Source organism: Podarcis bocagei (genome assembly GCF_964188305.1).
Source record: "Podarcis bocagei genome assembly, chromosome: 4".
In the NCBI taxonomy this organism is placed as follows: Eukaryota; Metazoa; Chordata; class Lepidosauria; order Squamata; family Lacertidae; genus Podarcis; species Podarcis bocagei.
In genome coordinates, this window is record NC_138128.1 from 84444666 (window position 1) to 84471599 (window position 26934).

Consider the following 26934-nt stretch of genomic DNA (forward strand, 5'->3'; position numbering starts at 1 on the left):
TCTTCAGCAACTGAAGAGGACCGCCATTGCTGAGCGCGCCGCCTCCGGAAGAAGAAGTTTTTGGTTCTCTTTTATTTTTGGCGAAGGCAAACTGCAAGGGGGAAAAGTTCAATGATTTTAGGATTGTTGTTTAAAATCCATATGAAGCTATTGGGACTTGAGAATTATGTGAAAGGCAATGCATTAATTGATAAAATAATAGTGTACATTCAATACCCGGTCTTGAAAGCTTTTTCTGTGGCTCACATTAAACCAAGGCAACCTAGAACTGATTATCCTGAACACCATGTTATATAAGTAAATAACTGTTTTTATAATGTACATTTTGATTAGATTATATGTATGGAGGAAATAGAATCATAGAATTGCAGAGTTGGAAGGGACCCTGAAGGTCATCTAGGCCAATCCCCTGCAATTCAAGAATCTCAACTAAAGCATCCAATTCCTGCAATAAATGTAATCTCTTTAGCAAAAAAAACCCCACAATCCTCTCTCACTTCTCAGAGAAGCTTCTATAGAGATAAAAACCCTTTCCCTTCTGAGCTCCTACAGAGGGATACACTTGTGATAGCCAAATTTTGATTGAGACCATTGCTGTGATGTTATTTAAAGGCAGTTTCCCACCCCATATATTTATTTGCTGCATGTAGCATCTTAACTGTTCTTATCAATCCAAACTTAGTGCATAGCTGTGCAGCAAAAACTATGGTGAATTAGAGTAATGAATTATTGCCATACCATCATAAATGAGGGAGGCTTGCCAATTTTGTGGATAAGGCAGCGGTCATTTTGAATGCCCACTTCTCTTCTCACCTGCACCCCTAGTCGCACTTGTGGATGTGGCAACATGTGGATTCCAAATCATGTGTGGGGAACATATTCAAGAATGTGGAAGTCGTAGCCAAGGACATAATTTCTTTATCGGAAACTCAACATACAATTCCATTGTTTCCTCTTTCTGTCAGCTTTTTGACATCCAATAGACTTGATTTGAGCAGAAAGAAGAGTTTGCATTTGATATCCCACTTTATCACTAACCTGAAGGTGTCTCAAAGCAGCTAACATTCTCCTTTCCCTTCCTCCCCCACAACAAACACTCTGTGAGGTGAGTGGGGCTGAGAGACTTCAGAGAAGTGTGACTGGCCCAAGCTGCATGTGGAGGAGCGGAGACTCGAACCCAGTTCCCTAGATTACGAGTCTACCGCTCTTAACCTCTACACCACACTGACTCCGGATGTTTTAAAATTATTTCTTCCTATCCTAAAATTCATAGGAGACTCTTTGTGTATCCATTTCCATACCGCGACACCACCCTTAATCTTGCCTCTGGGTCAATGCCAAGCAGATGGGGATCCAAACAAGTCCAGAATAATGCTAAAAGCGGGAGTGGGGAGGAAGGGAAGTGGGAAGGATTACGGTAATCTGCAGAATAGCCAACAGCAAGAGGGGTCAAGCACTGGGCACTGGAAAAGGCAAGAAGAGCAGACAATAAGCACATTAGGGATGGGGACTCAGTGAGTGTGCAAACTCCAGAAAGGCGAATGAGTGGTGGTGATTTTGTGTGAATGAGGTGCGCATGGCACTACTGCACCACCACGGGCAGGTCAGCTGGTAGTGCATGGGACTCTTAATCTGAGGGTCGTGGGTCCGAGCCCCACGCTGGGCAAAAGATCCCTGCTCTGCGGGGGGGGGGGCTAGATGATCATCAGGGTCCCTTCCAACTGTACGATTCTACGATCCCCCCTCTTGTCTCCCTTGTCACTGTGCTGAATTGTGGCACAATGGGTCAGTGCCCTGTTAACCAGAAGTCGAGCCCACGCAGGGACGGCTTTCGGCGGGATTCCTGCACTGCAGGCGGGGTTGGACTAGATGACCCTTGGGGACCTCTTCCGACTCTCCAATTGTGCGAATTGCCGCCAGCAGTTTGCCACAAAGACTCGCACTCGCGGTTGCCCGAGATAAGCGAGAGGAGAAAAGCAGCAGGCAGCAGCGCGGAGCCCGCGGCAGTGCGCCCCGCGTATCCCTCCTAATCCATCCCTCCTCCTCCCCAAATGCAAATACGGCGCCGGCGCCACGCCCCTCCCGAGCGCTTGCTTGGGGCTGCTCGCAAGAGGCGGCGGGAGCAGATCCGATCGCCGAAGAGATGAGGAGGGTGGCGGGCTCGATGGACTCCCAGGCCGAGCACCGCGCCGATTACTTCCGACGCTCCAACCTGTTCGTAATGGTGGCGATCTTGGTCGGCCTGAGCTACCACGGGGTGAGCGCAGCCTCCCTGGAGGCTCCCGGGGCACCTGATGCGCAGAAGCGCGGGGCGCCACGGCTCCAAAGGGCACCCGGGGGGGGGGGACGGGGACGTGCGGGGATCATAGTCATAGCTGCCAACTTTTCCCTTTTCTTGTGAGGAATCCTATTCGGAATAAGGGAATTTTCCTTTTAAAAAGGGAAACGTTGACAGCTAGGATCATAGTCCAACCCGGAACATTTCGCCCGACGAGACTCGAACGCGCGACCTGGAGGTTAAAGTCTTCGTCCTCCACGGGCTGAGGTATGTCTCTCTTGCCGTGGGAGCCAGAGATGGGAAGGCTTGGAGGGGATCCCTATGAACCGTACTTAGCTTTGAAGATGTTAGGGATTAGTCCGCCCAAATCAAACGTGTTTTTTTTAAAAGTCACATTTATTTCATGGGGAGAATTTACAGTATTCAGAAGGGCGCCCCATTGAGTTCAGTGGGCATTACTCCACTGCAACTGGGCAAAGGGTAGAAGCCTCAAGCAGGTGTTTAAACTCTTCCACTGAAATGAATGGGTTGGGGAAAACCAAAACAAACCCCGGAATCTTGAGTTATTTTCTGCTGCTCTGAAACAGAGGCCATTTTTCTTGTTTCTGTCTCTCTCCCCCCACTCAAAGGTTTTTGGGAGCTGAATCCCTGATTGGAGTCCAGTATAAATATGTTTTCCGCCGTAGTGCACTTTTAGTGCATTTCATGAAGACAGCCGGCTTTAATGCATAGCACACACTGTACTGGTGAGGTTTATTCTGGAAGTACATTATATGATAATTGTGATTTATTTTTTTAGGGGGATCTAGACCGAGATCTCATCAGCTGTGGGCTTTCTTGCCTAAGTCCAGTGTTTCAGGGTCCTCCACACTCTGCATTGTAAAAGGCAAGGGTCAGAACCTTTTTCAGCCATGGGCCGGTCCACCGTCCCTCAGACCATGTGGTGGGCTGGACTATATATTTTGGGGGGGGATGAACAAATTATTCCCACAAATAACCCAGAGATGCATTTTAAATAAAAGGACACATTCTACTCAGGTAAAAACACACTGATTCCTGGACCGTCTGTGGGTCAGATTGAGAAGGCGACTGGGCTGGATCTGGCCCACGGGCCTTCGGTTGCCTACCGCTGGTCAAATGGCTGCTAATTTCTGGATTGTGCCACATTGTACTGATGTCCCCGAATTTCATATATTATGTATGGATACTGGGGGATAAACACAAAAGTTGTGAATTCTGATGTTGCAGGATGATGGGTTATGTTGACACGTATATACAGTGGTACCTCTGGTTACATATGCTTCAGGTTAAATACGTCTCAGGTTACAGACTCCGCTAACCCAGAAATATTACCTCGGGTTAAGAACTTTGCTTCAGGATGAGAACAGAAATTGTGCTCCAATGGTGCAGCAGCAGCAGCAGGAGGCCCCATTAGCTATAGTGGTGCTTCAGGTTAAGAACGGACCTCCGGAACAAATTAAGTATGTAGCCAGAGGTACCACTCTATGCCGCTTAGGAATTTGGAATATTAAGTGGTATAGCTGAAGTAAATAAAACAATACCTCCTGTATGCTTACTTAAATGTATCTCTCTTTCTCCCCTCCCCCTTCTCACACCTCAGTGGGCAGTCTTTTCACCCTCAACAATCCCCTATGACCTTCTGGGACCATTAGGCACCGTCACTAAATATTTGGTGGAAAACCATAAAACTCTTCTCAACATCGGGTAAGCTGAATTCTCATCTTCTACCTGTTCACATTCCTTCTGCTCACCCAACAGTGGGGATTTTGGGGGTGGGTGGGAGGGTGAGTAATATAATATGCAGCCATATATATGTGCTTCTCCTTGCATATTGGGAGGGACAAGTGAAATGGAAGAGCAAGCTACAGTCAAGCAATGTATTTTGAGATTATAGAGTCATAGATTATAGAGTCATAGAATTGTAGAGTTTCTAACAATGGACCCAGGGCCTCATTCTTTTCTCTTCCTTCCTTTTTAACTGTAAAAACCAGTCCGACACACGTGTGAAGGGTGGATCGGGACAGGCTGTCTAGCCTTTGTTCCTCTTCCTCTGGTAGCTTTCCAGCCCATAATTATCTCCCCTGAGCACTTTTGTCACCTGGGTTAAAGCATAGCTGTCAACTTACAGATTTGAAAATAAGGGACCAGCAGCCTCGAAAATAAGGGATCAGCAGCCAAAATAAGCTTATACAGAAATCCCGCACTCATGGAGCCATGCTGCTTTGGCTGCAACTGACTGTGTTTTGCAGGGGGTTGGACTAGATGATCCTAAGGGTCTACAACTCCCACCAAAGAAGAGTGGCAGACAAAACTGATGAACGACGTCGAGATGGCAAAGCTTACAGGCAGAATTAGAAACCAGGAAGAGGACCGCTTTAATAAAGAATGGGGAAAGTTTATGATGTATATGAAAAGCTATTGTAAAGAGTTACATACATTGGTAAGATTGACAGAAAAGTATGGATGGACAAATGATTTATAAAAATAGAGTTATGAAAGGGATGCAGAGGGGGAAATCACTGCACTGGTTGGAGGGTATGCTAAGCAGCACGTTGGGGCTGCCGGCATGAGGCGGTTGCGGCGTGGCTGCTGAAGTGTCACCCTTCTGTGTCCCTCGTCATCCCCTCCTCTTCCTCCTCCCTCAGGCCCAGTGGCGTAGCGTGGGGGGTGCAGGGGGGCTGGCCGCACCGGGCGCAACATCTGGGGGTTAGGGGGCACAAATCTACGGGTTAGGGGGCGCAAATTACTTGCCTTGCCCCGGGTGCTGACAACCCACGCTACGCCACTGCTCAGGCCACCTCCTCAGCCGCAGCCACCGCTTCCTCTGGCAGTGTGGCAGAAGTCTCGCAAGAGGGGCTGCCTGCCCGCCCGCCGCCACCCGTCTCCTCACAATGTGCCCCTGTGGGGGAAAAGGGAGAGACGAAGACATGGCAGCTCGTGCGCTCTCTCTCTCGAGGCGGAGGACCCCGAGCCGCTGCTTTCCTCCCGAGCCGGGCGAGCATGAAACCCGGGAAATTTAAGGGACATCATCAATAAGCAGCGGGACACAGCGCTGGGATAAGGGAGTTTCCCGCCAAATAAGGGACGGTTGGCAGCTATGTGTTAAAGAGCCACTCCATACACGCCTTACTCCACTCGGACTGTGTAGTGTTTCTGGTCTGGTTTAGGCTATGCATAACTTGTTATTAGAAATATGCCCATTAATATAAAGGGCAGGGCAGAATGATTGCCTGCTTTTTGAAAACCCCATTCCTGCACCTGTTGTGTGTTTCTCTTGCACAAGCCATGCTTATCGAAATGAACAGGCATTGCACAAAGCATATTTGCGTTGCTTCAGTGAACTCCTGTCCATTTCACAACGGCTTGCATGAGAAAAACCAGGGTTGTGTTCCCTGTTAATTAGCTGGTGATTGGGAATGTGTTTGGTTTTCCCCTGGAAATACCTAAATGTTTTGGGCTAACCCTTATCTTGCTTTAATTTACGCCACTTACAAATGGTGTTATTTTCCTTCCTTTCAGATGTTTAGTTACCTGGTTAGGCCACGTCGGGGAAGCATTAATTGCCCTCAAGCTTTGCAAGTAAGCTATTTTTATTTTATTTTGGGTCTCTTTCTACTTCCACCTCCCTCTGCCCTCTCCTAAACAGCAGATAGCATGGCAAAGCTGTGTCTGGGCTTGTGAGCTGGTTTTCTGGGTACGGATATGGGGTGTTGTGCATGAGCACTCCCTCTCGCTGCCTAAAGTGGTATGGAAGTGACACACAGGTGTTAATAATCTTCACAACCTATCTGCATGAACTGGGTCTAAAGTAAATTCTGTCATGGACCGACTTCGGAGCTGTCGTTGAATTTGCTTTTTAAAAAGCAACCAGTGCTTTCCAACATTGAACCAATGAGGTGTGCTGTGCATTGGAACCCAACCCAGCTGTGGCAGGTGAACTTACCCTGATCCTTTTGTCAGGTTTCTTAAAAAAATAATAATAAAGGCGCTGGTACTAGTTTACAAAGCCTTATACATCTGAGGACCAGGATACCTAAAAGGCTGTCTTGCACCTTATATATACAGCTTATGGTTGCATTCTGCAGGAGAGGGCCTCTTGCAGATACCATCTCATCAGGAGATCTGCTCCGTATAATGTGGGAACTGGACCTTAAATTTTGGTGGTACCTACCCCTGAGAACTCTGTCTACTGTCTTTTAGGCACCTCTTAAAGACCTTCCTCTTCTAAGAAGCCTTTTAATCAGAATTTTATCCTGGCCCTTATCTGCATTGTGTTTATATATGCCTTTTTCAATATAATTTAGGGTGGAAAGCACAAGTTGAATATCTTCAAAACAAGACAAAAGCCCTATCACATTCCCTCCTCCGTTTTTTCTACTCTGAGGGGGCCTTATTCATCCCTGCGGCCTTGAAAGTGTATAGCATCAAAGTGATGGCCACAATGGCCTATGCTGCACCTTTATGGGCTGCCTTTGCAAACCTCTCACCTTTAGAGTCGCTTCAAAGCCAATTCTTATGCTGACTTTTAAATCTACCAACATGTGTAAGTAATGCGGCTATTCGCTTAGAAATGAAGATCCCCTCAGTGGAGTTAGTTTTATGGAGGAGAGTTTTGATTTATTGGATATCCCTATGGCATAAACTCCCGAACCACTATCTCATTCAATGCGTGTGGCGGGATGACTTCACAAATTTGTGGTCAGGAAAAATCCATGCCAAATTGCTGTCCTATGAGATCTCGCCCACTGAATTGCTCAAACTGGATCTAAACGTGGCAAAAAGGTGTATAAATCAAAGGCTGGATGATGCGGAGCTATACCAAAATTTCTTAGCTGGTGGTGGAGCCTGCTCGCCATTAAATCTCAGCATAACCCCTATCTACCGTGCTCCGTCCTACTTAACATCGCTTATGGCCGCATCTCACCGATATGCCTTCATTAGAGCTAGATTCAATGTTTTTCCAACAAACGTGCTGAGACATAGATTCACTAAGGGCCAAGTCCCTTCAATGTGTGCTTGTGAAATGAAAACATCTGAATCTCTACATCATGTTATGTTTATCTGCCCTATGTACAGTTCAGCTCGTGCTAGTATACTAAACTCCATAATCCAGCCTATGGCTGACAAACCAGTAGACCTACAGCTTGCCTGGGTTCTTCAAGATGTGGATCCTGATATTACCCTACAGGTTGCTAAATTCCTAACAGCCGTCCTCTCGTACAAGAGACGGAATGGAATGTTAGCTGATTATTGATAGTTATAAGAATTTTCGATAATGACATCAGATATTGATTTTAGCGTAGTGTCTAAATTTTTTAATCTTAATCTTAAATTTTTCTTTTGAATTGCCAATATTTGTCCTTGTGAGCTGTGAATTGTGTTATATTACTTGTGGCTTGTACGAGACCACTGTTTTATTTGATTTGTTTTGTGTGTTGTGCTTTATGATGGGCGTAAAGCCGAATAAACATTTTGATGGTTGATATATGCCTTTATTGTTGATGATTTTGTATTGTTAATTGCTTAGGGATGTATAAATGAAGTAAGCAAAATAAAAGAACATAAAAGAAGCACAAGAAGGAGCCAGTGACTGTGTAAGTAGGCTGGTCTGTGTGAGTGCCAGTAGAGGAGTAACAATATGATGGTTCTAAATCCCAGATATATGCACTTGGATTCAAAACCCTGTTTGGAGGTTATCTGGAACTAGTGACTGCATTGCTGATATCTTTCCTTCATTGGTGTATCATATGCCACTCTGGAAAGTTCCCTGAAGGATTCTGGTGAGGGAGCAGGGGTGTGGATCACAGCCCAACTTCAGTTTCCGCCCATCCTCCAAGCAGCTGAGGACAAAATAGACATCTATCTACTTAACTTGGATTTTAAGTAATACATGCAGAAATGTCAGGCTTTATCTGTCTGTCTCTTCACTGCAGGTTGAAAGGCATCACAGACCCTTCAACTCAACGGTTGTGGTTGGTTCAAACATTTTTCTTTGGAATGGGATCTCTCTTCTTTTTGTTGACCTACAACCCCCGGAAGAAAAGCTGGTGAAGGATTCAGCCAGAAGAGAAGGTTCCAACACATTCTAGCTTTGGGGTATATTTTTCAGCTGAAGCAAGAAAAGGGGCGCTACCCTTATGCTATTCATCTAATCAGTTATCAGTAATCAATATATTCACATATGCACACATAGCAGGGCTTACAGTAATATCATAATCCATTTGAATCAAGAAAAGCTTTTTGCCTAAGCTAACTGCAAACTGCTTGGAACTGCAAGTCCAGAACCGACCTTTCACCTAGTAACATCCTGCACCCTATAGGAAAAGGGAAGCCATGAATCACAAGGCGCTGGTACAAATCCCCCCCTCAACTACAGGCTAAAATGGTCCACAAAACAGGAAGGGCCAAACCACAAAAACTCCCTACAGAGCAGATGCATAAGGGGGAGGTAGCGCCAGGAGATTCCCACCCTGAGTCTTATTTCCCTGTTCTGTCAGAACTAGGGAAAAGGTCAGATTGTGCATCATTGTGCAGACAATGGAAAGCAGAAGTTAGGAGTGAACTCTGCGTAAGATCAGGAGCATGGCAAGAAGCGCTCTCATTGGTTATTTTTCGCTGGCGTTCGTGACTGTCTCATGATTGTCTCATGATCTGTGATTTGCTCAGGTATATATTCTCAGGATTTGTATGCTTCTGGGTCCCAGTCTTTTGGAAAGGATTCCAACTGGGTCCGTTATTGCTCAGCAATAAACCTCACCTTCTTTTCTCGAAGTTGCTGCGTCTGTCTGATCCTTGTTTAACCCTAAGTGGGTACCTCCTATATTTCACGTGCTTCACAGCGAGAGGGATGGGTGTATTCCTAAATATTTTTTGTGTGTTCAGAAGTGTGGCAATCTTCTCTGTCTTTTTCTTTTTTAAAATAATTTTTATTAACCGACCAATCAAATCAAATCACATAAATTCCAAATTACAAAGCCGAATTTTAAATTTTTGTTGGGGGTACCCATATTTCAAGTTCCGAAGGGGATCCAATCATCTTCTTGCTGCTGCTTTAATGTCCACAAATCTGCCCAAATAATGTTCACAATTCTATCCAATCCTTTCTTGTTGTTCTCCACATCTCTTCTTGTTGTTTTCATATATTTTTCCTTTCTCTTTGTGACCTCTGATGGTCTCCACAAACGGGTTAAGACAAATTGTAATCCTGTGTGGATATTTCCGTTCGTCCAAGAGCCATATCCAGACGGTTTCCGTATAGCATCGCTTCCATAAATAAAGACATTCTTACCGTCATTAATCTTCACAGGTCTGTCGCCTTTCTCAGACCACTGAGGAGGTTCGCCAGGAATCCAGTATGAAAACAAATCCATTCCTCCTCCCGGTCGTCAATCTTTCGACAGAACCTGCCAACATGGCAACTCTCTTTTTATTGCTGCGTCATTCCAAAAGCTCTTGTTCTTTACTTAATAATATCCTTAAAACAGACTTTTGGTTAGAATTCATTTCCACACAGTCTTTAATCATCCTGCTTAGGTAAGTTAGATGACAGTTCTGACTTGTGGAGGGGTTATTGGTTAATCACATAGTAGAAAAGAAAAAAAGTTTCCCCCCCATCCAGTCCTGCTGACATACCGAACCTCTGATGTATCTTCTTCATGATATATTCCTGTTGATCCAACCCGTCGCTCTTCTTTCACAGCTAAAAGTACTACGTCAAAGCAGATCTACTAGTTTCAATCTGAGAGAAAGCTTTGATAGAGGTTTCATTAGGCGTTCCTCATCCAAGCTGTGTCGTGATAGACAGAGCTGTCTGTGGGGAAGGTTTAGAACACATTAGTTGGATTTGGAGGAAGTAGTTAACAGTGCCTGTCAGATGAGTGGGTGTCTAATTCATAGATGTGTTTGCCAATGTGTTTAGTATCTGTTTAGTATCTACATGTTTAGTACCTACATGTTATGCAATGCCACCACCCAGATCTGAGAAAGGAAAATTACTGGTGCAGTTTTTCCCTGGCATGGCATTGCTTGGCAGGGTGAAGTGGTTTACAAGATTTTACCCCCTCTAGAGAGTAAGCTCAGGGGCAGAACGAAGGTGAGAAGCAAAGGGCACCAGCATGGAGCTTAAATAAACCCCTCCACCCTACCAACTTTTTAGCATTTTGTATTAGTGCAGTGCATTTTTACTGTAGTGCATGCCATTGTTATGTTGGTGCAGGAGACAGGTCCGCTGATTCTGTGCCTGAGCAAGTATATAAAGGTTGGGACTCTCTGCCACATTAGACCGTAGTTCTTGCCTTTGGTTTGGACTTTTAATTCTCTTGATGATTTCTGCTGAAATGCCCTATAATGTCTTTCAAACTCTGTGTCTCATTTGGATTTATTTTTAGGCAGCTCTTAACAACACTGCTGCTCATAGTTTTAGCATTTTGCCTTTGTGCTTGAACACCCTGCATATTCCGTCATGCTTGTTGTATTGAGAATCACCTCTTTAGCACATTACGTTTTACCTGGCTATTGTCTGGATGATTAAAGGTAGCTTCTGCTGTTCTTTATACTGTTAATACTTGAAGGGAAACATGGTGAGCTCTTTGACTGTTGCCTCTTGCGATAAAAATGTGTTCTAAGATAGGGTGCTTAATTGGTATAATGCTGCATTTTGAGCTGATAATTTCCAAGAGCTGTCTCACTGCTGGCCTTGAATAAAGCTAATAATTCTCTCTAAAATATAATGCGTGCCCTGAAATTGTTACAAAGGATGGGGTGGTGGTTTCACATCCTTAAAGCAGGGGTGCCAAAACACAAAGTATAGGGCCCTCTGAGGATTCCTAATGCAGCCTGGGTTTTCCCAACCACCTTCTCGGAAATTTTGAACAATAACCAGGCCTTAATAGGATGAAGGGGTTGACTCAACAATACCTGCTTTTGTGTGTCATCGTATCGGGTTCTTTCCTCAGTTCCCTTTGTTTGAATCAGGAATGCTAAGGAGTTGGTGAGGAAATGCACTTGGGCATCCCAGGAACACGGCCAGATAATTTGTACAAGTGTGCATGTGTATACATACACAAACATGTTGTTCTTGCATTCACACTACAGATGTGTTAAGAACAAATGGCTTGCCAAAGCAGGCGCAACCATTTTGGATTACTCTCATTGTAGTGTCTGGCTTGAGGCAGAATTTAACCCTTGCCCATCTGCCAAATTGGGAATTAGACATTCTCATCCCTGCCCTATAGAGTGGGTATAGACAGGTCTGCCCTGATCTCTCAAGCAAATCTCTCCCTTCCCCTAAGACTGCATTGATTTTTGACTAGGAAGGGGGGAAGCTGTTTGTGTGAGTGCATGTGTGACAGTGTAGGGTGGTCGCATCCACATTTGTCCATACCCACCACTGGCATATTGCCCCCAGAGGGTTGGCAAAGGGTGATGTGACAAAACTTTGCATTGCCCTTGCTGGAGAATATGCAGGAATCTGTCTTTGCTTGCAACTGGCCTGAGGACATATTGTCCACATTGGAATGCCCAGTCAGTTTATATATGGAGTTTCACAGTAGCCCTGTAAAGGACAATCTCTCCTCAAGCCAACATTAAGCGTAAAAAAGAAAAGAAAAGGTTAACAACACAACACACCAGGCATTAAAAATAGCAGTAAAGATGTTTGGAAACCAGACTAACGAAATATTTGAAAGTCCTCTAAAAAAATGTGGCTTGACTTGCCTGTGAAAAAGTGGGAGGGAAGAGGTCAAGATAGATAAACCTCTGGGAACAGAATGTCATAGTCTCTCAGCACCAGCACAGGAAAGTTGTCGCCACCTTTTTCAGCTGCCTGCAGGAATTCATTTCATACATTTTGCAATATGCATATTAAAAGGTTTAATGTTATATGCAGGATGATACTTGGGTAGATAGCAGGAACAGCGCAAGCCATTTTGTTAGCTGAGGCAAAGGACATGTTTGCGCATTTCCCCATTATTTGCACGAAATCTGATTAGGCTGGTCACTGAAATTTCAGCACTGTTGATGGGGCAGAGTCCTCAACTGCACTCTAGGGCAGCAGAATAGCATATGGAGTGCAGGGCAGAAAACATGGCAGACATTTTGGGCCTCTTTCCACCCCTCAGAATTTGTCGCCTGAGGCAGCTGCTTCACAGAAGGGTAGGAAACCCTGTGTGCAGGCAGTTTATAGCTTCTAATGTTCTGACAGATCCAAGCCTTGATGAGCTTCCAGTGTACCATTCAGTCCAGAGGGGGAAGGGATGACGATGGGATGAGGGACGGTAACTAGGGGAATGGGCATCCTTTCTGGAGGGAGAACATGGAACTCCTCAGCAGCTCCTGGCATGCCAGTTTCTTCCCCCAGGGCCTTCCACGTGATAATGAGCTGAAGGGACTCGCCTGTGGAGGTTTCCCCTCTTATTTTACCCACTAGAAAAGAGACCTTTTCATTTCTCAGTACTGTAGAAGACAAGGCATTGGCAACTGTTCCCATCCACGTGCTCCTCTATCTTTCACCGTGCCTCACCCCCGGGAACTGCTTGTCACGCCAGTTGAGGAGGCAGGTGACAGGAGAACTTCCTGCTTTACCTGTTCTAATTGGCACAAAATTTCCATGTAGACATGGATTCACATTAAGCCGAAAATTGTAGGGGCCAAGTGCCCGTAGGGCCTTTTCAGTCTCCTCCCTCCAACGGCCTGGCGTGTTCTGGTCGATGGGGTCACAAAGAGTCGGACACGACTAAATGACTAAACAACAACAACAATGGCAGATAGATTCAAAGGCCATTCAGGAATGCCAGAGGGTACCGTATTGCCTTAAAAATTGGAGGGGAGAAAGAAAAAAAGAAAAAATACCCCAGTATATACTGCTGCATTCCTGGCTGCATACTGGGGTCACTCTCTCCCTTCCTGGCCTTGGGGGAGAGGATGGGGGACTACGCCTGGGGTGGGCGCCTCTTTGTCGTGCTCCTGGTGCTGTTTGCCCCATGCTCCTAGCTACATACCATAAGCTTGCGAATATGAGCCGCACTTTAACTTTTCATGGTCAGAATTTGGGAAAAATTTGAGGCTTATATTGAGACGAATACGGTAATTCTAGACTTGCATTCCATGAGGCATGAGGGACTGTAAGCAAATATAGGCTCCCCACCCATACACAGTGGTACCTCTGTTTACGTACTTAATTCTTTCTGGTGGTCCATTCTTAACCGAAAACTGTTCTTAACCTGAGGCATGCTTCCACTAATGGGGCCTCCTGCTGCCGTCGCCGTGCCGCCGGAGCATGATTTCTGTTCTCATCCTGAAGCAAAGTTCAGGAAGCAGCAGTCCAGGAAGCAGCCAAAATATTCACACGCAACAATATTTCCAGCCACACAACTTTCATTATGCTGAAAGCTATAGAGGAGCAGAGTTGTGGCAGCCACTTCTCAACAACACGCAACCAGGAGAGTGTGCCCTGCAACAGCAGAGCTCCCTGGAATTGAACCCTGGTTATTACCAGCAAGCTGCTTTTTGTGGAACTGGGCTTTGTGAGACTTCTCAGGCGAGCAACTGCCTAGTTCCATATTACATGGGCTTAATTTTCCCATAGAAAAAAGTCAGTTGTGCGGTAAATGTGGTTCTAGAGATAAAAGGTCAGGTCTACTAATGGCTGAATATTCCTGAGACACATTTTAATGCACCAATGGCTTTCTGTCCCTTTCCTTTTCTTTTTAAGTCTCTGTATCTGAGGCTAGAGTAGGTAAAAATAAATGTGGTGGGAAGTTGCTATATTTTCTTTGTATGCAAAAGTATATTTGTAGGTCCTGCTATAAGTCGATTTAGTAACACTTTTCTGTGTTAATAAGTTTGGTTTCCATTAATGAGTCTTCCATTTTTAAAAAAACAGAACTTTGAGATGGGGATATAAGGTTTAATTGATTTTCCTACCATGAGTGTGTTAAGTTGCTCTCCAAAGCTTTAAAGACATATAAGTTTAACTTATAAATGCCCATGTTGCAGGCTAAGGCACATACATTTATTAAAAACTTTGTGGGGGGATATTTTAAACACTTTATTTCATTTTCTTGCTCTTAACCCCCCCCCCCAGGTTTGTGCTCTACTGCCTTCAATGAAGCTCTATGGGAGGGTTGCCTGTGAACTAGAGGTACCACTGTATATGCCTGAGGGAAGATGGTGGCGCCCTATGGGGACCGGCTACGAGATAACTCTGAAGGGCTTCCCTCTCGACACTGTCTTCCCTTATTACGTTCCCGCAGCATCAGCGCTATAAGGATACGTCTTGCTGGGGCAACGGGAGAGGGTTGTCCTTCCCGCTCCTCTTTCCTGTCCCAACGGCCGCCCATCCCCCACTCCCTCTGGCTTCGCCGCGTAGAATCCAGGTTGGCGCCGCGCGCCGTTTCCCGTCCAAACCGCCCCTGCGCATGCGCTCCCGCCTCTCCTGCCTTCGCGCCTTTTGGCCACGGCTTCCCCTGCGGCGTCACACCAGGCGCCCTCCTCCTCCTTCTCCCTGGTCTCCCCGATTCTCCCCCCCCCCTCGGTCTCCTCTTCGCTCCCTCTTAACACAATGACCCCCCACCCCACCCCGCAGGGGGGACCCACCCAGGAGGCGAGATAAGGGCATTAGCATGTCTGGCCTCTGAGGAAGGCTGCCCCCTCTCGCCTTCCCTTCTGCTCCTTTCATTCCTTCATCCTTCTGCTCCCCTCTGGCCCCTCCAGGCTCATGGGGGGGGGGGACGGGGACCGGCTGGGCTGCCCTAAATCCGCCTCTGCTTGGAGGTTTTTTGTTCTCTTTTATTTTTGGTTGATTATGATTTTTAATTACTATAAATCAAGACAGATCCATCTAGTCAGAAATACCTCCCTCTCAATCCCTACTATTTCATTTACTTTTGTACTGCTTTTGAAATGAACCTCACAAAGTGGTTTACATCAATATATCAAAACAATCAGCATTCATTAAAAATGTAATAAAACTGCAAAGGCAAACTGCAAGGGGGAAAAGTTCAGTGATTTTAGGATTGTAGCTTTTAAAAGTGTAGTTTAGTGGGAGGTTGGATCTTATTATTTATTTGTTAAATGTGAACCTCATTTTTGTTCCAAATTGTTGCTCTCCGGACCAGTTTCTATTCATCCAGACAAAATGATTCTGCCACCCTGCCCAGTTAATACTTAAACTCTTCTGTATTGCTTCATCAGTGTGATTACACTATTGACAGAGAACTTTGATCACCATGTTAACATCTATGATGTCATGAATAGCTCTATCTGAATTGAAATTTACATGGATTTGTTGAGCATTCAGATGTCTATCTAAATAGTGTGTGAAGTAATCCTAAGAGAATGATAACTTGGGAAACTGCTCTGCTTGGCTGTCGTACAATTGCGTTCAGGATAAGAATAAGACTACAGTGAGGGCAGGCATATCTCTGAAGCACCAGGTGTGTATCCTTTCTCCTCAAACTACTTGCCAGATCAAACACTGCACAGAATTTCCCCCACCGACTGATCTACATTGGATTATTCCTGTCTGATTTAGGGATGCAGGAAGAGCTGCTGATTTGCTCTATTTGTCTAGTTTTAGGAGGGTTTTAAAAACAATTAATTAATTAAAAACATTTAAAGACAAAATAGAGAGAGAGAGAGAGATTGCACACACTTTTGTAAACCAAGAAAATCTTTAATAAAGATACATTAAAAAGAAACATTTAAAGATCACTTGATTGTAATAGAATCTCTATAAACAAAACATTAAAATTACCAATGACTGACAGTTAAAAACAAGTATTTTTAAAATTTGGAATATAATTTAAATCAGCAGTAAGTTAAAACTATATTAAAACACATTCCAATTACTACATGCCTAGATAGGCTATCCTAAGCAAAAACACTTTTAGCAGGTGCCGAATATAGTACTTTTTTGTTGTTGTTTTTATTTTCCAGTGCCTTGCCAGTTTTTGTAGATCAATGCCAATAAAGATTTGAATAAAAATAACTATTTTGAGAATCATTTCTGAAAATGGCCTCTCTTCATAGTTGTTTCTTTAAAAAAAACAAAACAACAAATAGCTTGTCTCTACTTCAGTTTCATACTTTCCAAATTTCTCAGTTAAAAGAGGGTTTTCTATTCAGTAAGACAATAGTTACTTTAGTGTGAGTGAATATATATGTATAAGTAACCACACACACACACTTTTATGGGGCCTGGATACATTCATGTCCTGTTAGCATAGCATGGAAACTTTCCTTTCATTCATGTTGCCTTTTGTTTCATTCATGTTGCCTTATCTAGCTATGAACTCAAGAGATGGCCCTAGACAAGTTCTGTCTCTCAACCCTAGCCCCTTGGAATGTATACAAGTTAATGATAAGGTTGGGCTTGATTGTGTCCATAAAGAAGATAATTATTTAGAGAGACAGAGTCATCTCAGGCTGATTTGGAGTTGATGGTCCAACTTCCTTGGCTTGAGCACAAATTATCTATTCAGTTAACTGTGAGAGAATTCCTCATCTGAAAATTAAGATTACAGGATTTCTTTGTATTACAGCCTTATTCCTGGCATGTTGTTGTTGTTGTTGTTTAGTCGTTTAGTCGTGTCCGACTCTTCGTGACCCCATGGACCAGAGCACGCCAGGCACTTCTGTCCTCCACTGCCTCCCGCAGTTTGATCAAACTCATGCTGGTAGCTTCAAGAACACCATCCAACCATCTCATTCTCTGTCGTCCCCTTCTCCTTGTGCCCTCCATCTTTCCCAACATCAGGGTCTTTTCCAGGGAGTCTTCTCTTCTCATGAGGTGGCCAAAGTATTGGAGCCTCAGCTTCACGATCTGTCCTTCCAGTGAGCGCTCAGGGCTGATTTCCTTCAGAATGGAGAGGTTTGATCTTCTTGCAGTCCATGGGACTCTCAAGAGTCTCCTCCAGCACCATAATTCAAAAGCATCAATTCTTCGGCGATCAACCTTCTTTATGGTCCAGCTCTCACTTCCATACATCACTACTGGGAAAACCATGGCTTTTACTATACGGACCTTTGTTGGCAAGGTGATGTCTCTGCTTTTTAAGATGTTGTCTAGGTTTGCCATCGCCTTTCTCCCAAGGAGCAGGCGTCTTTTAATTTCGTGACTGCTGTCACCATCTGCACTGATCATGGAGCCCAAGAAGGTAAAATCTCTCACTGCCTCCATTTCTTCCCCTTCTATTTGCCAGGAGGTGATGGGCCCAGTGGCCATGATCTTTGTTTTTTTGATGTTGAGCTTCAGACCATATTTTGCGCTCTCCTCTTTCACCCTCATTAAAAGGTTCTTTAATTCCTCTTCACTTTCTGCCATCAAGGTTGTGTCATCTGCATATCTGAGGTTGTTGATATTTCTTCCGGCAATCTTAATTCCGGCTTGGGATTCATCCAGCCCAGCCTTTCGCATGATGAATTCTGCATATAAGTTAAATAAGCAGGGAGACAATATACAGCCTTGCCGTACTCCTTTCCCAATTTTGAACCAATCAGTTGTTCCATATCCAGTTCTAACTGTAGCTTCTTGTCCCACATAGAGATTTCTCAGGAGACAGATGAGGTGATCAGGCACTCCCATTTCTTTAAGAACTTGCCATAGTTTGCTGTGGTCAACACAGTCAAAGGCTTTTGCATAGTCAATGAAGCAGAAGTAGATATCTTTCTGGAACTCTCTAGCTTTCTCCATAATCCAGCGCATGTTTGCAATTTGGTCTCTGGTTCCTCTGCCTCTTCTAAATCCAGCTTGCACTTCTGGGAGTTCTCGGTCCACATACTGCTTGAGCCTTCCTTGTAGAATTTTAAGCATAACCTTGCTAGCGTGTGAAATGAGTGCAATTGTGCGGTAGTTGGAGCATTCTTTGGCACTGCCTTTCTTTGGGATTGGGATGTAGACTGATCTTCTCCAATCCTCTGGCCACTGCTGAGTTTTCCAAACTTGCTGGCATATTGAGTGTAGCACCTTAACAGCATCATCTTTTAAAATTTTAAACAGTTCAGCTGGAATACCATCACTTCCACTGGCCTTGTTATTTGCAGTGCTTTCTAAGGCCCATTTGACTTCACTCTCCAGGATGTCTGGCTCAAGGTCAGCAACCACACTACCTGGGGTGTACGAGACATCCATATCTTTCTGGTATAATTCCTCTGTGTATTCTTGCCACCTCTTCTTGATGTCTTCTGCTTCAGTTAGGTCTTTACCACTTTTGTCCTTTATTATGGTAATCTTTGTACGAAATGTTCCTTTCATATTTCCGATTTTCTTGAACAGATCTCTGGTTCTTCCCATTCTGTTGCTTTCCTCTATTTCTTTGCATTGCTCGTTTAAGAAGGCCTTCTTGTCTCTCCTTGCTATTCTTTGGAAATCTGCATTCAATTTCTTGTATCTTTCATTATCTCCCTCGCATTTTGCTTGCCTTCTCTCCCCCGCTATTTGTAAGGCCTCGTTGGACAGCCACTTTGCTTTCTTGCATTTCTTTTTCATTGGGATGGTTTTAGTTGCTGCCTCCTGTATAATGTTGCGAGCCTCCACCCATAGTTCTTCAGGCACTCTGTCCAGCAAATCTAAATCCTTAAACCTGTTCCTCACTTCCACTGTGTATTCATAAGGGATTTGGTTTAGATTGTATCTTACCTGTCCAGTGGTTTTTCCTACTTTCTTCAGTTTAAGCTTGAATTTTGCTATAAGAAGCTGATGATCTGAGCCACAGTCAGCTCCAGGTCTTGTTTTTGCTGACTGTATAGAGCTTCTCCATCTTTGGCTGCAGAGAATATAATCAATCTGATTTCGATGTTGCCCATCTGGGGATGTCCATGTGTAGAGTCGTCTCTTGTGTTGTTGGAAAAGCGTGTTTGTGATGACCAGCTTGTTCTCTTGGCAGAACTCTATTAGCCTTTGCCCTGCTTCATTTTGAACTCCAAGGCCAAACTTGCCAGTTGTTCCTTTTATCTCTTGATTCCCTACTTTAGCATTCCAATCCCCTATAATGAGCAGAACATCCTTCTTTGGTGTCACTTCTATAAGGTCTTGTAATTCTTCATAGAATTGGTCAATTTCAGTTTCTTCAGCACCAGTAGTTGGTGCATAAACTTGGATTACTGTGATGTTAAAGGGTCTGCCTTGGATTCGTATCGAGATCATTCTATCATTTTTGAGACTGCATCCCAGTACAGCTTTCGCCACTCTTTTGTTGACTATGAGGGCCACTCCATTTCTTTTACGGGTTTCTTGCCCACAGTAGTAGATATGATAGTCATCCGAACTGAATTCGCCCATTCCCGTCCATTTTAGCTCACTGATGCCCAGGATGTCAATATTTATTCTCGCCATCTCATTTTTGACCACATCCAACTTACCCAGGTTCATGGTTCTTACATTCCAGGTTCCTATGCAATATTTTTCTTTACAGCATTGGACTTTCCTTTCGCTTCCATGCATATCCGCAACTGAGCGTCCTTTCGGCTTTGGCCCAGCCGCTTCATCAGCTCTGGATCTACTTGTACTTGTCCTCCGCTCTTCCCCAGTAGCATGTTGGACACCTTCCGACCTGAGGGGCTCATCTTCCAGCGTCATAACTTTTATATGCCTGTTGTCTTTGTCCATGGAGTTTTCTTGGCAGGGATACTGGAGTGGCTTGCCGGTTCCTACTCCAGGTGGATCACGTTTGGTCAAAACTCTCCACTATGACCTGTTCATCTTGGGTGCCCTGCTCGGCATAGTTCATAGCTTCTCTAAGTTCTTCAAGCCCCTTCGCCACGGCAAGGCAGTGATCCATGAAGGGGAATTCCTGGCATGATAAACCATAATTGATCATGAGACTGATCACTGCCATTGTGTGAATATGTTTTAACACGCATTTTCGCTAGTTTCAAGGGGGTATGATGCCATCTATATAGCATCTTGGAACACGGGTGGCACTGTGGGTTAAACCACAGAGCCTAGGACTTGCCGATCAGAAGGTCGGCGGTTCGAATCCCTGTGATGGGGTGAGCTCCCGTTGCTCGGTCCCTGCTCCTGCCAACCTAGCAGTTCGAAAGCACGTCAAAGCGCAAGTAGATAAATAGGTACCGCTCTGGTGGGAAGGTAAACAGCGTTTCCATGCGCTGCTCTGGTTCGCCAGAAGTGGCTTAGTCATGCTGCCCACATGACCCGGAAGCTGTATGCTGGCTCCCTCGGCCAATAAAGCGAGATGAGCACCGCAACCCCAGAGTCTCTCACAACTGGACCTAATGGTCAGGGGTCCCTTTACCCTTTACTTTATATAGCATCTTCATGGTGTTTTCCCTAGAGGAACAACATTCTAACATGCAGCACATTGTGAAGACTGAGCCTGATTTCTGAGTTCACGTAATGTGTATAGATATCCATTCCACTGTACATTCTATTACCATTGCCACTGCCATTCTAGAGTGCTGAGAGACTGGAGTGCTCCAGTTTTCTCAGGGTCAACATTTTGTGTTCTTCACAAAGCCTTTTGATTCTTGGCAGTTTTGTTTTTTCCCCCTTAGAATGCCTTTGCTTTATTTTAATTCATGACATTTGACAATTTTGTGCAAAACAAACCAGACATTTTAACACACAAGGCATTTGCGATCAGTTCTTGACAGTACTGAGTAATCAGTAGTTAAGCAATCTTTATTATTATCCCTTAACAACACAGTTGTGGCAGTTTGACTCCTCCCACCAATGTGAACAAAGGCTTGCTAGACAGCTGATATCAATTTAGACTCAATGTCTGGAGATCAGTGATAAGGCATCACATGTTTGCAGCTGAGGGGTGGGGTGGGTGGAGTCAGAAAGAGTTTGAAAGGGGATTTTTAACCCTTTCTGCTTTGTTCCCCCCACCAATCTGAATGGCTTCCCAAGCTTCTATTCTCTTCACATGGTAGGGATGGCCGGAAATCAGATGAGCTCTAGGTGATTTTAAGTAGATCAGAGTGGATTTCTGACTTCCCCATGTTTATCAATAACAGCAACAAAGTAATCCCCCTCCCCTAAATTCAGAATTGTAGGTTCTATACAGTAAAAAATAAAATAAAATGGGCCGGGGGGGGGGAACAAATTTGCTGCATGGTGCCTGCAACCTCCACCCTTCCTGCTGGGCAAATACTAGCTCTGAGGGGGCAACGTGGGTGAAATGGCATGGTGTTTTAAACCCATTCCTTAGCACCGCAAACAGATCTGAATCCATAACTACCACCTGCCCCCCCATGTTGTGTTTGCCATTTCTAAAATTAACAAGAAATGAGTTTATTACAGATAAACTTACAAAATTAGGTCTGGCTTGGTTCCAAGTCACTTTCTGTGTAACACAGACAAACTATTTTTAGTGTAGGAAGTAGATTTCACATAGTGCATGGAGTAAATGTATGGAGGTGTGGGCTTTAGAATTTGCAAATGGATGATAGATTTGAATGATTCCCAATACATGGATTGAGTTCCCAGGCCATTAGTTGTTTATCTCTACTCAGTAAAGTAGTAAGGAGTTTTGTTTTGTTTTGTTTTTAAAAGAAGCATGGTAAGAATCAGAATGTATTGTAAATCTATTACATTCTTTTTTTATTCATTTTTGCTTTTAACAATTATCATCTCACATAAATCATAGTCATTCTACACATAGGATTCTCTGAATCCCGAGACTTCCCTCCACCTTTCCATGGTTTCCCAAGATATTCTTTTCCAACTGCAGCATATAATATTCTCCATATTTCCTTAAAACTCAGTTTTTACCATAGTTCCCACCACACTGCAAGAGCTGTTTGGAATCCTGCCAATGTTTTTAATTGTTTGCAGTGTTCTTTTAAGTAACTTATAAAGTTTCCCCATTCTTTATTAAATTTATTGTCCCCTTGATCTCTGATATTCCCATTCATTTTTGCCATTTCAGCATAGTCCATCATCTTTATCAACCATTCTTCTTTTGTAGGTACTTTGTCCTCTTTCCATCTTTGGGCAAATAGCAGTTGTTGTAGCATACATGAATTGTCTATTCTGATCCTTAGGTATTTCTGGATCTAAAATTCTTAGTAAGAAAGCTTCAGTTTTTTTCACAAAAGTAATTTTAAACATCTTTTTCAACTCATTATAAATCATTTCCCAATATCCTTTTGTCTTCAATTCAATTCAATTCAAAATCCTTTATTAGGCATAGCACACCACACAATAACAAACATCATATACAGACTGTATAAAATACGGGCTCAGCGAACACAATTTATCCCAGTCCTATTCTTAACTCCAAGAAATAAATCGATGTACATAGATAATATAATACAACACAGCAACATCACCTACCATTAAAAACCACTAAGTCTCTTTATCATGGCCCATTCTTTCTTCATGGACAGCACTTAAAAATTCAGCCGCTATTAAAGTAATTTGGTCATCGCTGTCCGCCAGCAGGTCCTGAACAGTTGGTTGTTTAAAAATCTGTCTATTAAATTTTAGGGCCTCAAATAATTGTTTTCTGGCATAACTGCCAAAATCACAGGAAAAGAATATATGCACTAGAGTATCGGGTTCCTGTTTTCTGCATTTGGAGAGACGCTTTGATTCTGGGATAGCTAAGTATCTTCCTCTCACTACCACCGAGGGAAACATGTTAAATCTGGCCAACATAAACAGCCTACACGATTCATGTTTCTTCAGATTTGTCATGTATCCCTTTTGGAAATCTCTACACAAAGGGAGATTTAAGTGGATAGGAGAGCAGGTGCTATGCTTTGCAACCTCAAGCATGGCGAGAACACTTTTTTCTGTGAGAGTCTTCCTGATAATTTCCCATGTTTCTTTGGGATCAGAGATTTCAAAGTCAATTAGAGTGAGCCCTATCAAATCCAGTTTTCTCCTACAGATCAATGATAAATTGTAGATTACACTATCACTTAAAAGATCGTAAAGTAGAGAATTAGGGGATAGGGCTCTATAATGGAGGAAGATCCAATATTTCAAGGTCCTCAACCATGCGCTTACTGATAAAGACAATATTCCCAGCTCACAACATTTTGTTTCATATTTTACAGAGTTTGCAAGTCCTAATAATGACCTCAGAAGGGATGCGTGAAATTTATCCAACCTCTTGAGGTCACCTGAAATCCACACTGGTGTGCCGTATAGAAGTTGGGCACAAATTTTCATGTCAATCACTTGCAATACAGCTGGAATAAATCTGTTTCCTACTGGAGAGAAAAAATAGGATTTGATATGGTGGGCTGTCAGTTTGGCCTTAACTATTGCAGCACATATATGTGTATTCCAATTCATATTATTTTTAAATGTGATTCCCAGATAATTGAAGTGCTTAACTTCCTGTATTAGATGTCCATTAATTATACAGCCTTTTGGGTTCCCTCTCTTTCTGAATTGCATAATCTTTGTCTTATCATAATTAATTTTAAGATTATTGAGAGAGCAGTAGTTTGAGAAACTCTTAAATAATTTTTTTAAACCCAGAACAGAGAGTGAAATAATTACAGCATCATCTGCATAGAGTAATAAAAAGAGTGGGCTATTGTTTAAATAAGGAGTATGAGTGGTTGCGTTTTGAAGAAATACTGGTAGGTCAGATAAAAATAGATTAAATAGGGTAGGGGCCAAGATACAGCCTTGCCTAACTCCTCGATTATTCAGAATAGGACCTGCAAGTCTACCATCTTTTGATACTTTAACATAAATTTGGTTATTTGAATGTAAACTTTGAATCAGTGTAAGTAGATATGGGTCGATACCAAGGTGTTCTAGTTTAGTCCATAGTTTGTTGCGGTCGACCGAATCAAAGGCACTTTTTAAATCCACAAATGCCACAAAGAGTTTTTGTTTATTTCTCATGACATATTTATCCACAAGATGACTTAACACTAGACACTGGTCAAGAGTTGACGAGCCTGCCTTAAAACCAGCCTGCTCTTTACCAGGTAGACCTTTTGTCAGCATCCATTCTTCCAATTTAATAAGCAGAGATTTGGCATAGATTTTACTTATGCATGGTAACAAACTTATAGGCCTGTAATTCTCTTGGCAATTCCTATCACCTTTTTTAAAGATCGGTACCACTATTGAGTTGTTCCACGACTTAGGTACAAGGGCTGATTGATAGATAGAATTAAAAAGCGGCACAAGTTTTATGGCCCACCATTCTACATCTAATCTCAACAGGTCTATTGGGATGCCATCTGAACCATGGGGGACCACCACCAATGTCTTCCCTGAAAACCTCAGTCATCAAACTGTGATATAAGGGATCAGATGGGCTGTATCCTCCAGAAACTCCTGTAACAGCTCCTCCACCTCTCTCTTCACCATGTTGCCCAAGAAGGGGGTATTTGCAAGCAGATGGTGGTTGTCGTAAAGCACAAAAAAGGTGCAAGAGGAGGTTGCAAGAGGCACAAGGACACTTTTTCCTCTCATGCCTTTGGGCCGGCTCTCACGTAGGTAAATTGCCCCCACCTCACTGAATAACCCTTTACCTGAAGGTTTCTTTCCCTTTTCCCTTAAAATTTCTAGCCCCAGAGTATGCTGCGAAGGAACTTTGTGAAGGGGTAACTGGTAAGTTGGAGTCTCGGACAGGTTTTCTTTAAATAAACAATAAAGATTTATTTAAGGCAAGATAGTATATAACACAAATGGATTCAACTTAGGTTAGTTCATAAATAAAGTGCAATTTCACTTTAAATTTGTCCGCAGTTGTTTTTGCATTATTGGTTTGGTTCCTTGATACATTCTTTCAGTTATCCACCCCCTTTAGCAATCCTGCTCCTGAGGTACTTTAAGTAATTGACCACAGGGCTCTCCACACCCCCTCCCTTCACTGGGTCTGGGAGTTTCTTCCTTTCCTTAGAAGAATCTATCTCTCCCCTCCAGACTAGATTTGAGTCCCAAGTAGGCTGTTCCTTTCCAGCTCCTAATATCCTGGCTCAACCTCTGCCTCCCAGTAAAATTCCGGTCTATTCCTCCTACAGGACACCACACTCTGTCCTTCACAATACGCTCAGAGTGGAAGTTGTTTTTCCAGAGCCAACTCTTTCTCCCATTCACTCTTTATACCTCAGCCTGTCTCCCTACCTGTCTCCCACCCTCTCCAACCACAATTTCAACCCACTTCAAGCAACCCTCTCATCAAACTAACTGTCTCTCCAAAACCTCTCCTTTTAAACTCTCCCTCCTGGAACCTCGGCCAGTCAGAGGCTGCCATTCATTAACAATCTGCAGGCAGGAAAAAAGAAAGAAAGAAACATTTGTTGATCCAACCTGTTGACCCAACCTGTTCAGAGGAGAGGATTGATCACATCAGGTCAATTACCTACTTAGTTCAATCTGTTATAAAACAAGAGTGACTACAGAACTGAAAGCCTCTCTTCTATCTGAGATGCATTTGTGACACTTTCCTATCACAGGCCTTGGATGACAGCCCATTAACCTAAAAACACCTCTTCATGAGTAACAGGCCATATAACAGGATTGTGGACAAGAGGGACCAGGCGCTGTGGCAGAGCCAGGTACCAACTTTATTCCCATATCTGGTTTAACATAATTATTACAGGAGCTTAGAATGTCAATACAACCTGAGGGGCTAATTCACCTGCTCATCTTCCAAAGTAATATATGCCATCATTTGCCAAGAATGACCTTCTAGCTGGTCTATGCAAAAGAATGAATGAGCACAAATCTGAAATGGCAGTATAGAAAAGCCAGTGAGGGAACATTTCAGTTTCTCAGGATGCTCTGTCACTGACCTTAAGGTGTTCATTATTGAATGAAGTGACCTCCAACCATGAGACCATTGTATTACAATGCACCAGTGCTATTATTTGCAGATGGAATCAGTACAATAGGTGCCGGGTTTACATTTTTTAAAATCACACTGGATGTGCTAAAAACTGGCTTACCAGTGCAAGGATGTCTGTGTTATCAACTACTGTTTTTGGAGCATCATTGCAATTTAAAAGGTCATTATCCTCAACTGTATAATTCAGCATTTAGTTTCCCTCTGATTTCTTTTTACAAGCTCCCCACCAATTGTGTCCCTGCAACTCAGGATAATACTTTATGCATCCAATGAAGTGAATTATATTGTGTGTGTCATAATAAATTTGTTAATCTTTCAGGTGCTACAAGACTCGCCCTGCACCAATTTTACAATGATTGCTTAAGGATTGAAATGGTAATCTGGATCTGGAAGGGTTTAACAACGCCTTTGGATGGCATGCTTATTTGTGGTACGACAAGGTAAAAGTGCATAAGGCTTTCAAGAACCATATTGTCAGGAAAGCAATATTTAATGTCTGGATAAAATACAAAGACTTACTAGAAAACAAGACCCCAAGGTGGTTGTCACCAATGGAAGCTAAGGCTCGGAAAAGACTAAATATGGAGGCCAAATGGCCGAAATATTGGGAAATATTAGAAAAAGTTGGAGATACTTGGAGGTTGCAGAGTTTTGAGAAATTAAAGGACAAAGTGCGAGATTGGTTACATTATGCTCAGATTAGGGAGATTTTTAACTTGGATAAAAAAACAGGTTTCCAGGTGGAAAAATCGAAACTAGAAACAGAATTGTTAGAACCCAAGACTAAGGTACTTTCAAAAATGTACAACTTGCTGTTAAAATGGAATACTCAAGATGAAACAGTTAAAT

At 43.4% G+C, this 26934-nt stretch overlaps 1 protein-coding gene and 2 long non-coding RNA genes across 4 annotated transcripts in view; 2 read left to right on the forward strand and 1 right to left on the reverse strand.

The window, feature by feature from the left end:
* The window catches only part of LOC308585597, a 29407-nt gene extending 14869 nt beyond the window's left edge, over nt 1–14538 (forward strand). The window contains exon 4 of one of the 2 annotated variants that reach the window (XR_014007512.1): nt 13891–14536. This is a non-coding gene — a long non-coding RNA (uncharacterized lncRNA). Of the gene's footprint in view, nt 1–13890 lie in introns of both variants that reach the window. The other variant, XR_014007513.1, reaches the window with a different exon arrangement.
* LOC308585586 (transmembrane protein 254-like) lies at nt 2097–9070 on the forward strand. Its single transcript, XM_081191360.1, has 4 exons — nt 2097–2257; nt 3900–4003; nt 5819–5878; nt 8233–9070. Exons 1-4 carry the CDS (start codon nt 2144–2146, stop codon nt 8348–8350), a joined length of 396 nt encoding a protein of 131 aa, XP_081047486.1. The 5' UTR covers nt 2097–2143; the 3' UTR covers nt 8351–9070.
* Nucleotides 8777–13856, reverse strand: LOC308585595. The gene is made up of 2 exons (XR_014007509.1): nt 12110–13856; nt 8777–12055 (listed from the first exon to the last, which is right to left on the reverse strand). It is a non-coding gene; the product is annotated as an uncharacterized lncRNA (long non-coding RNA).
* Nucleotides 14539–26934: the final 12396 nt, after the last annotated feature.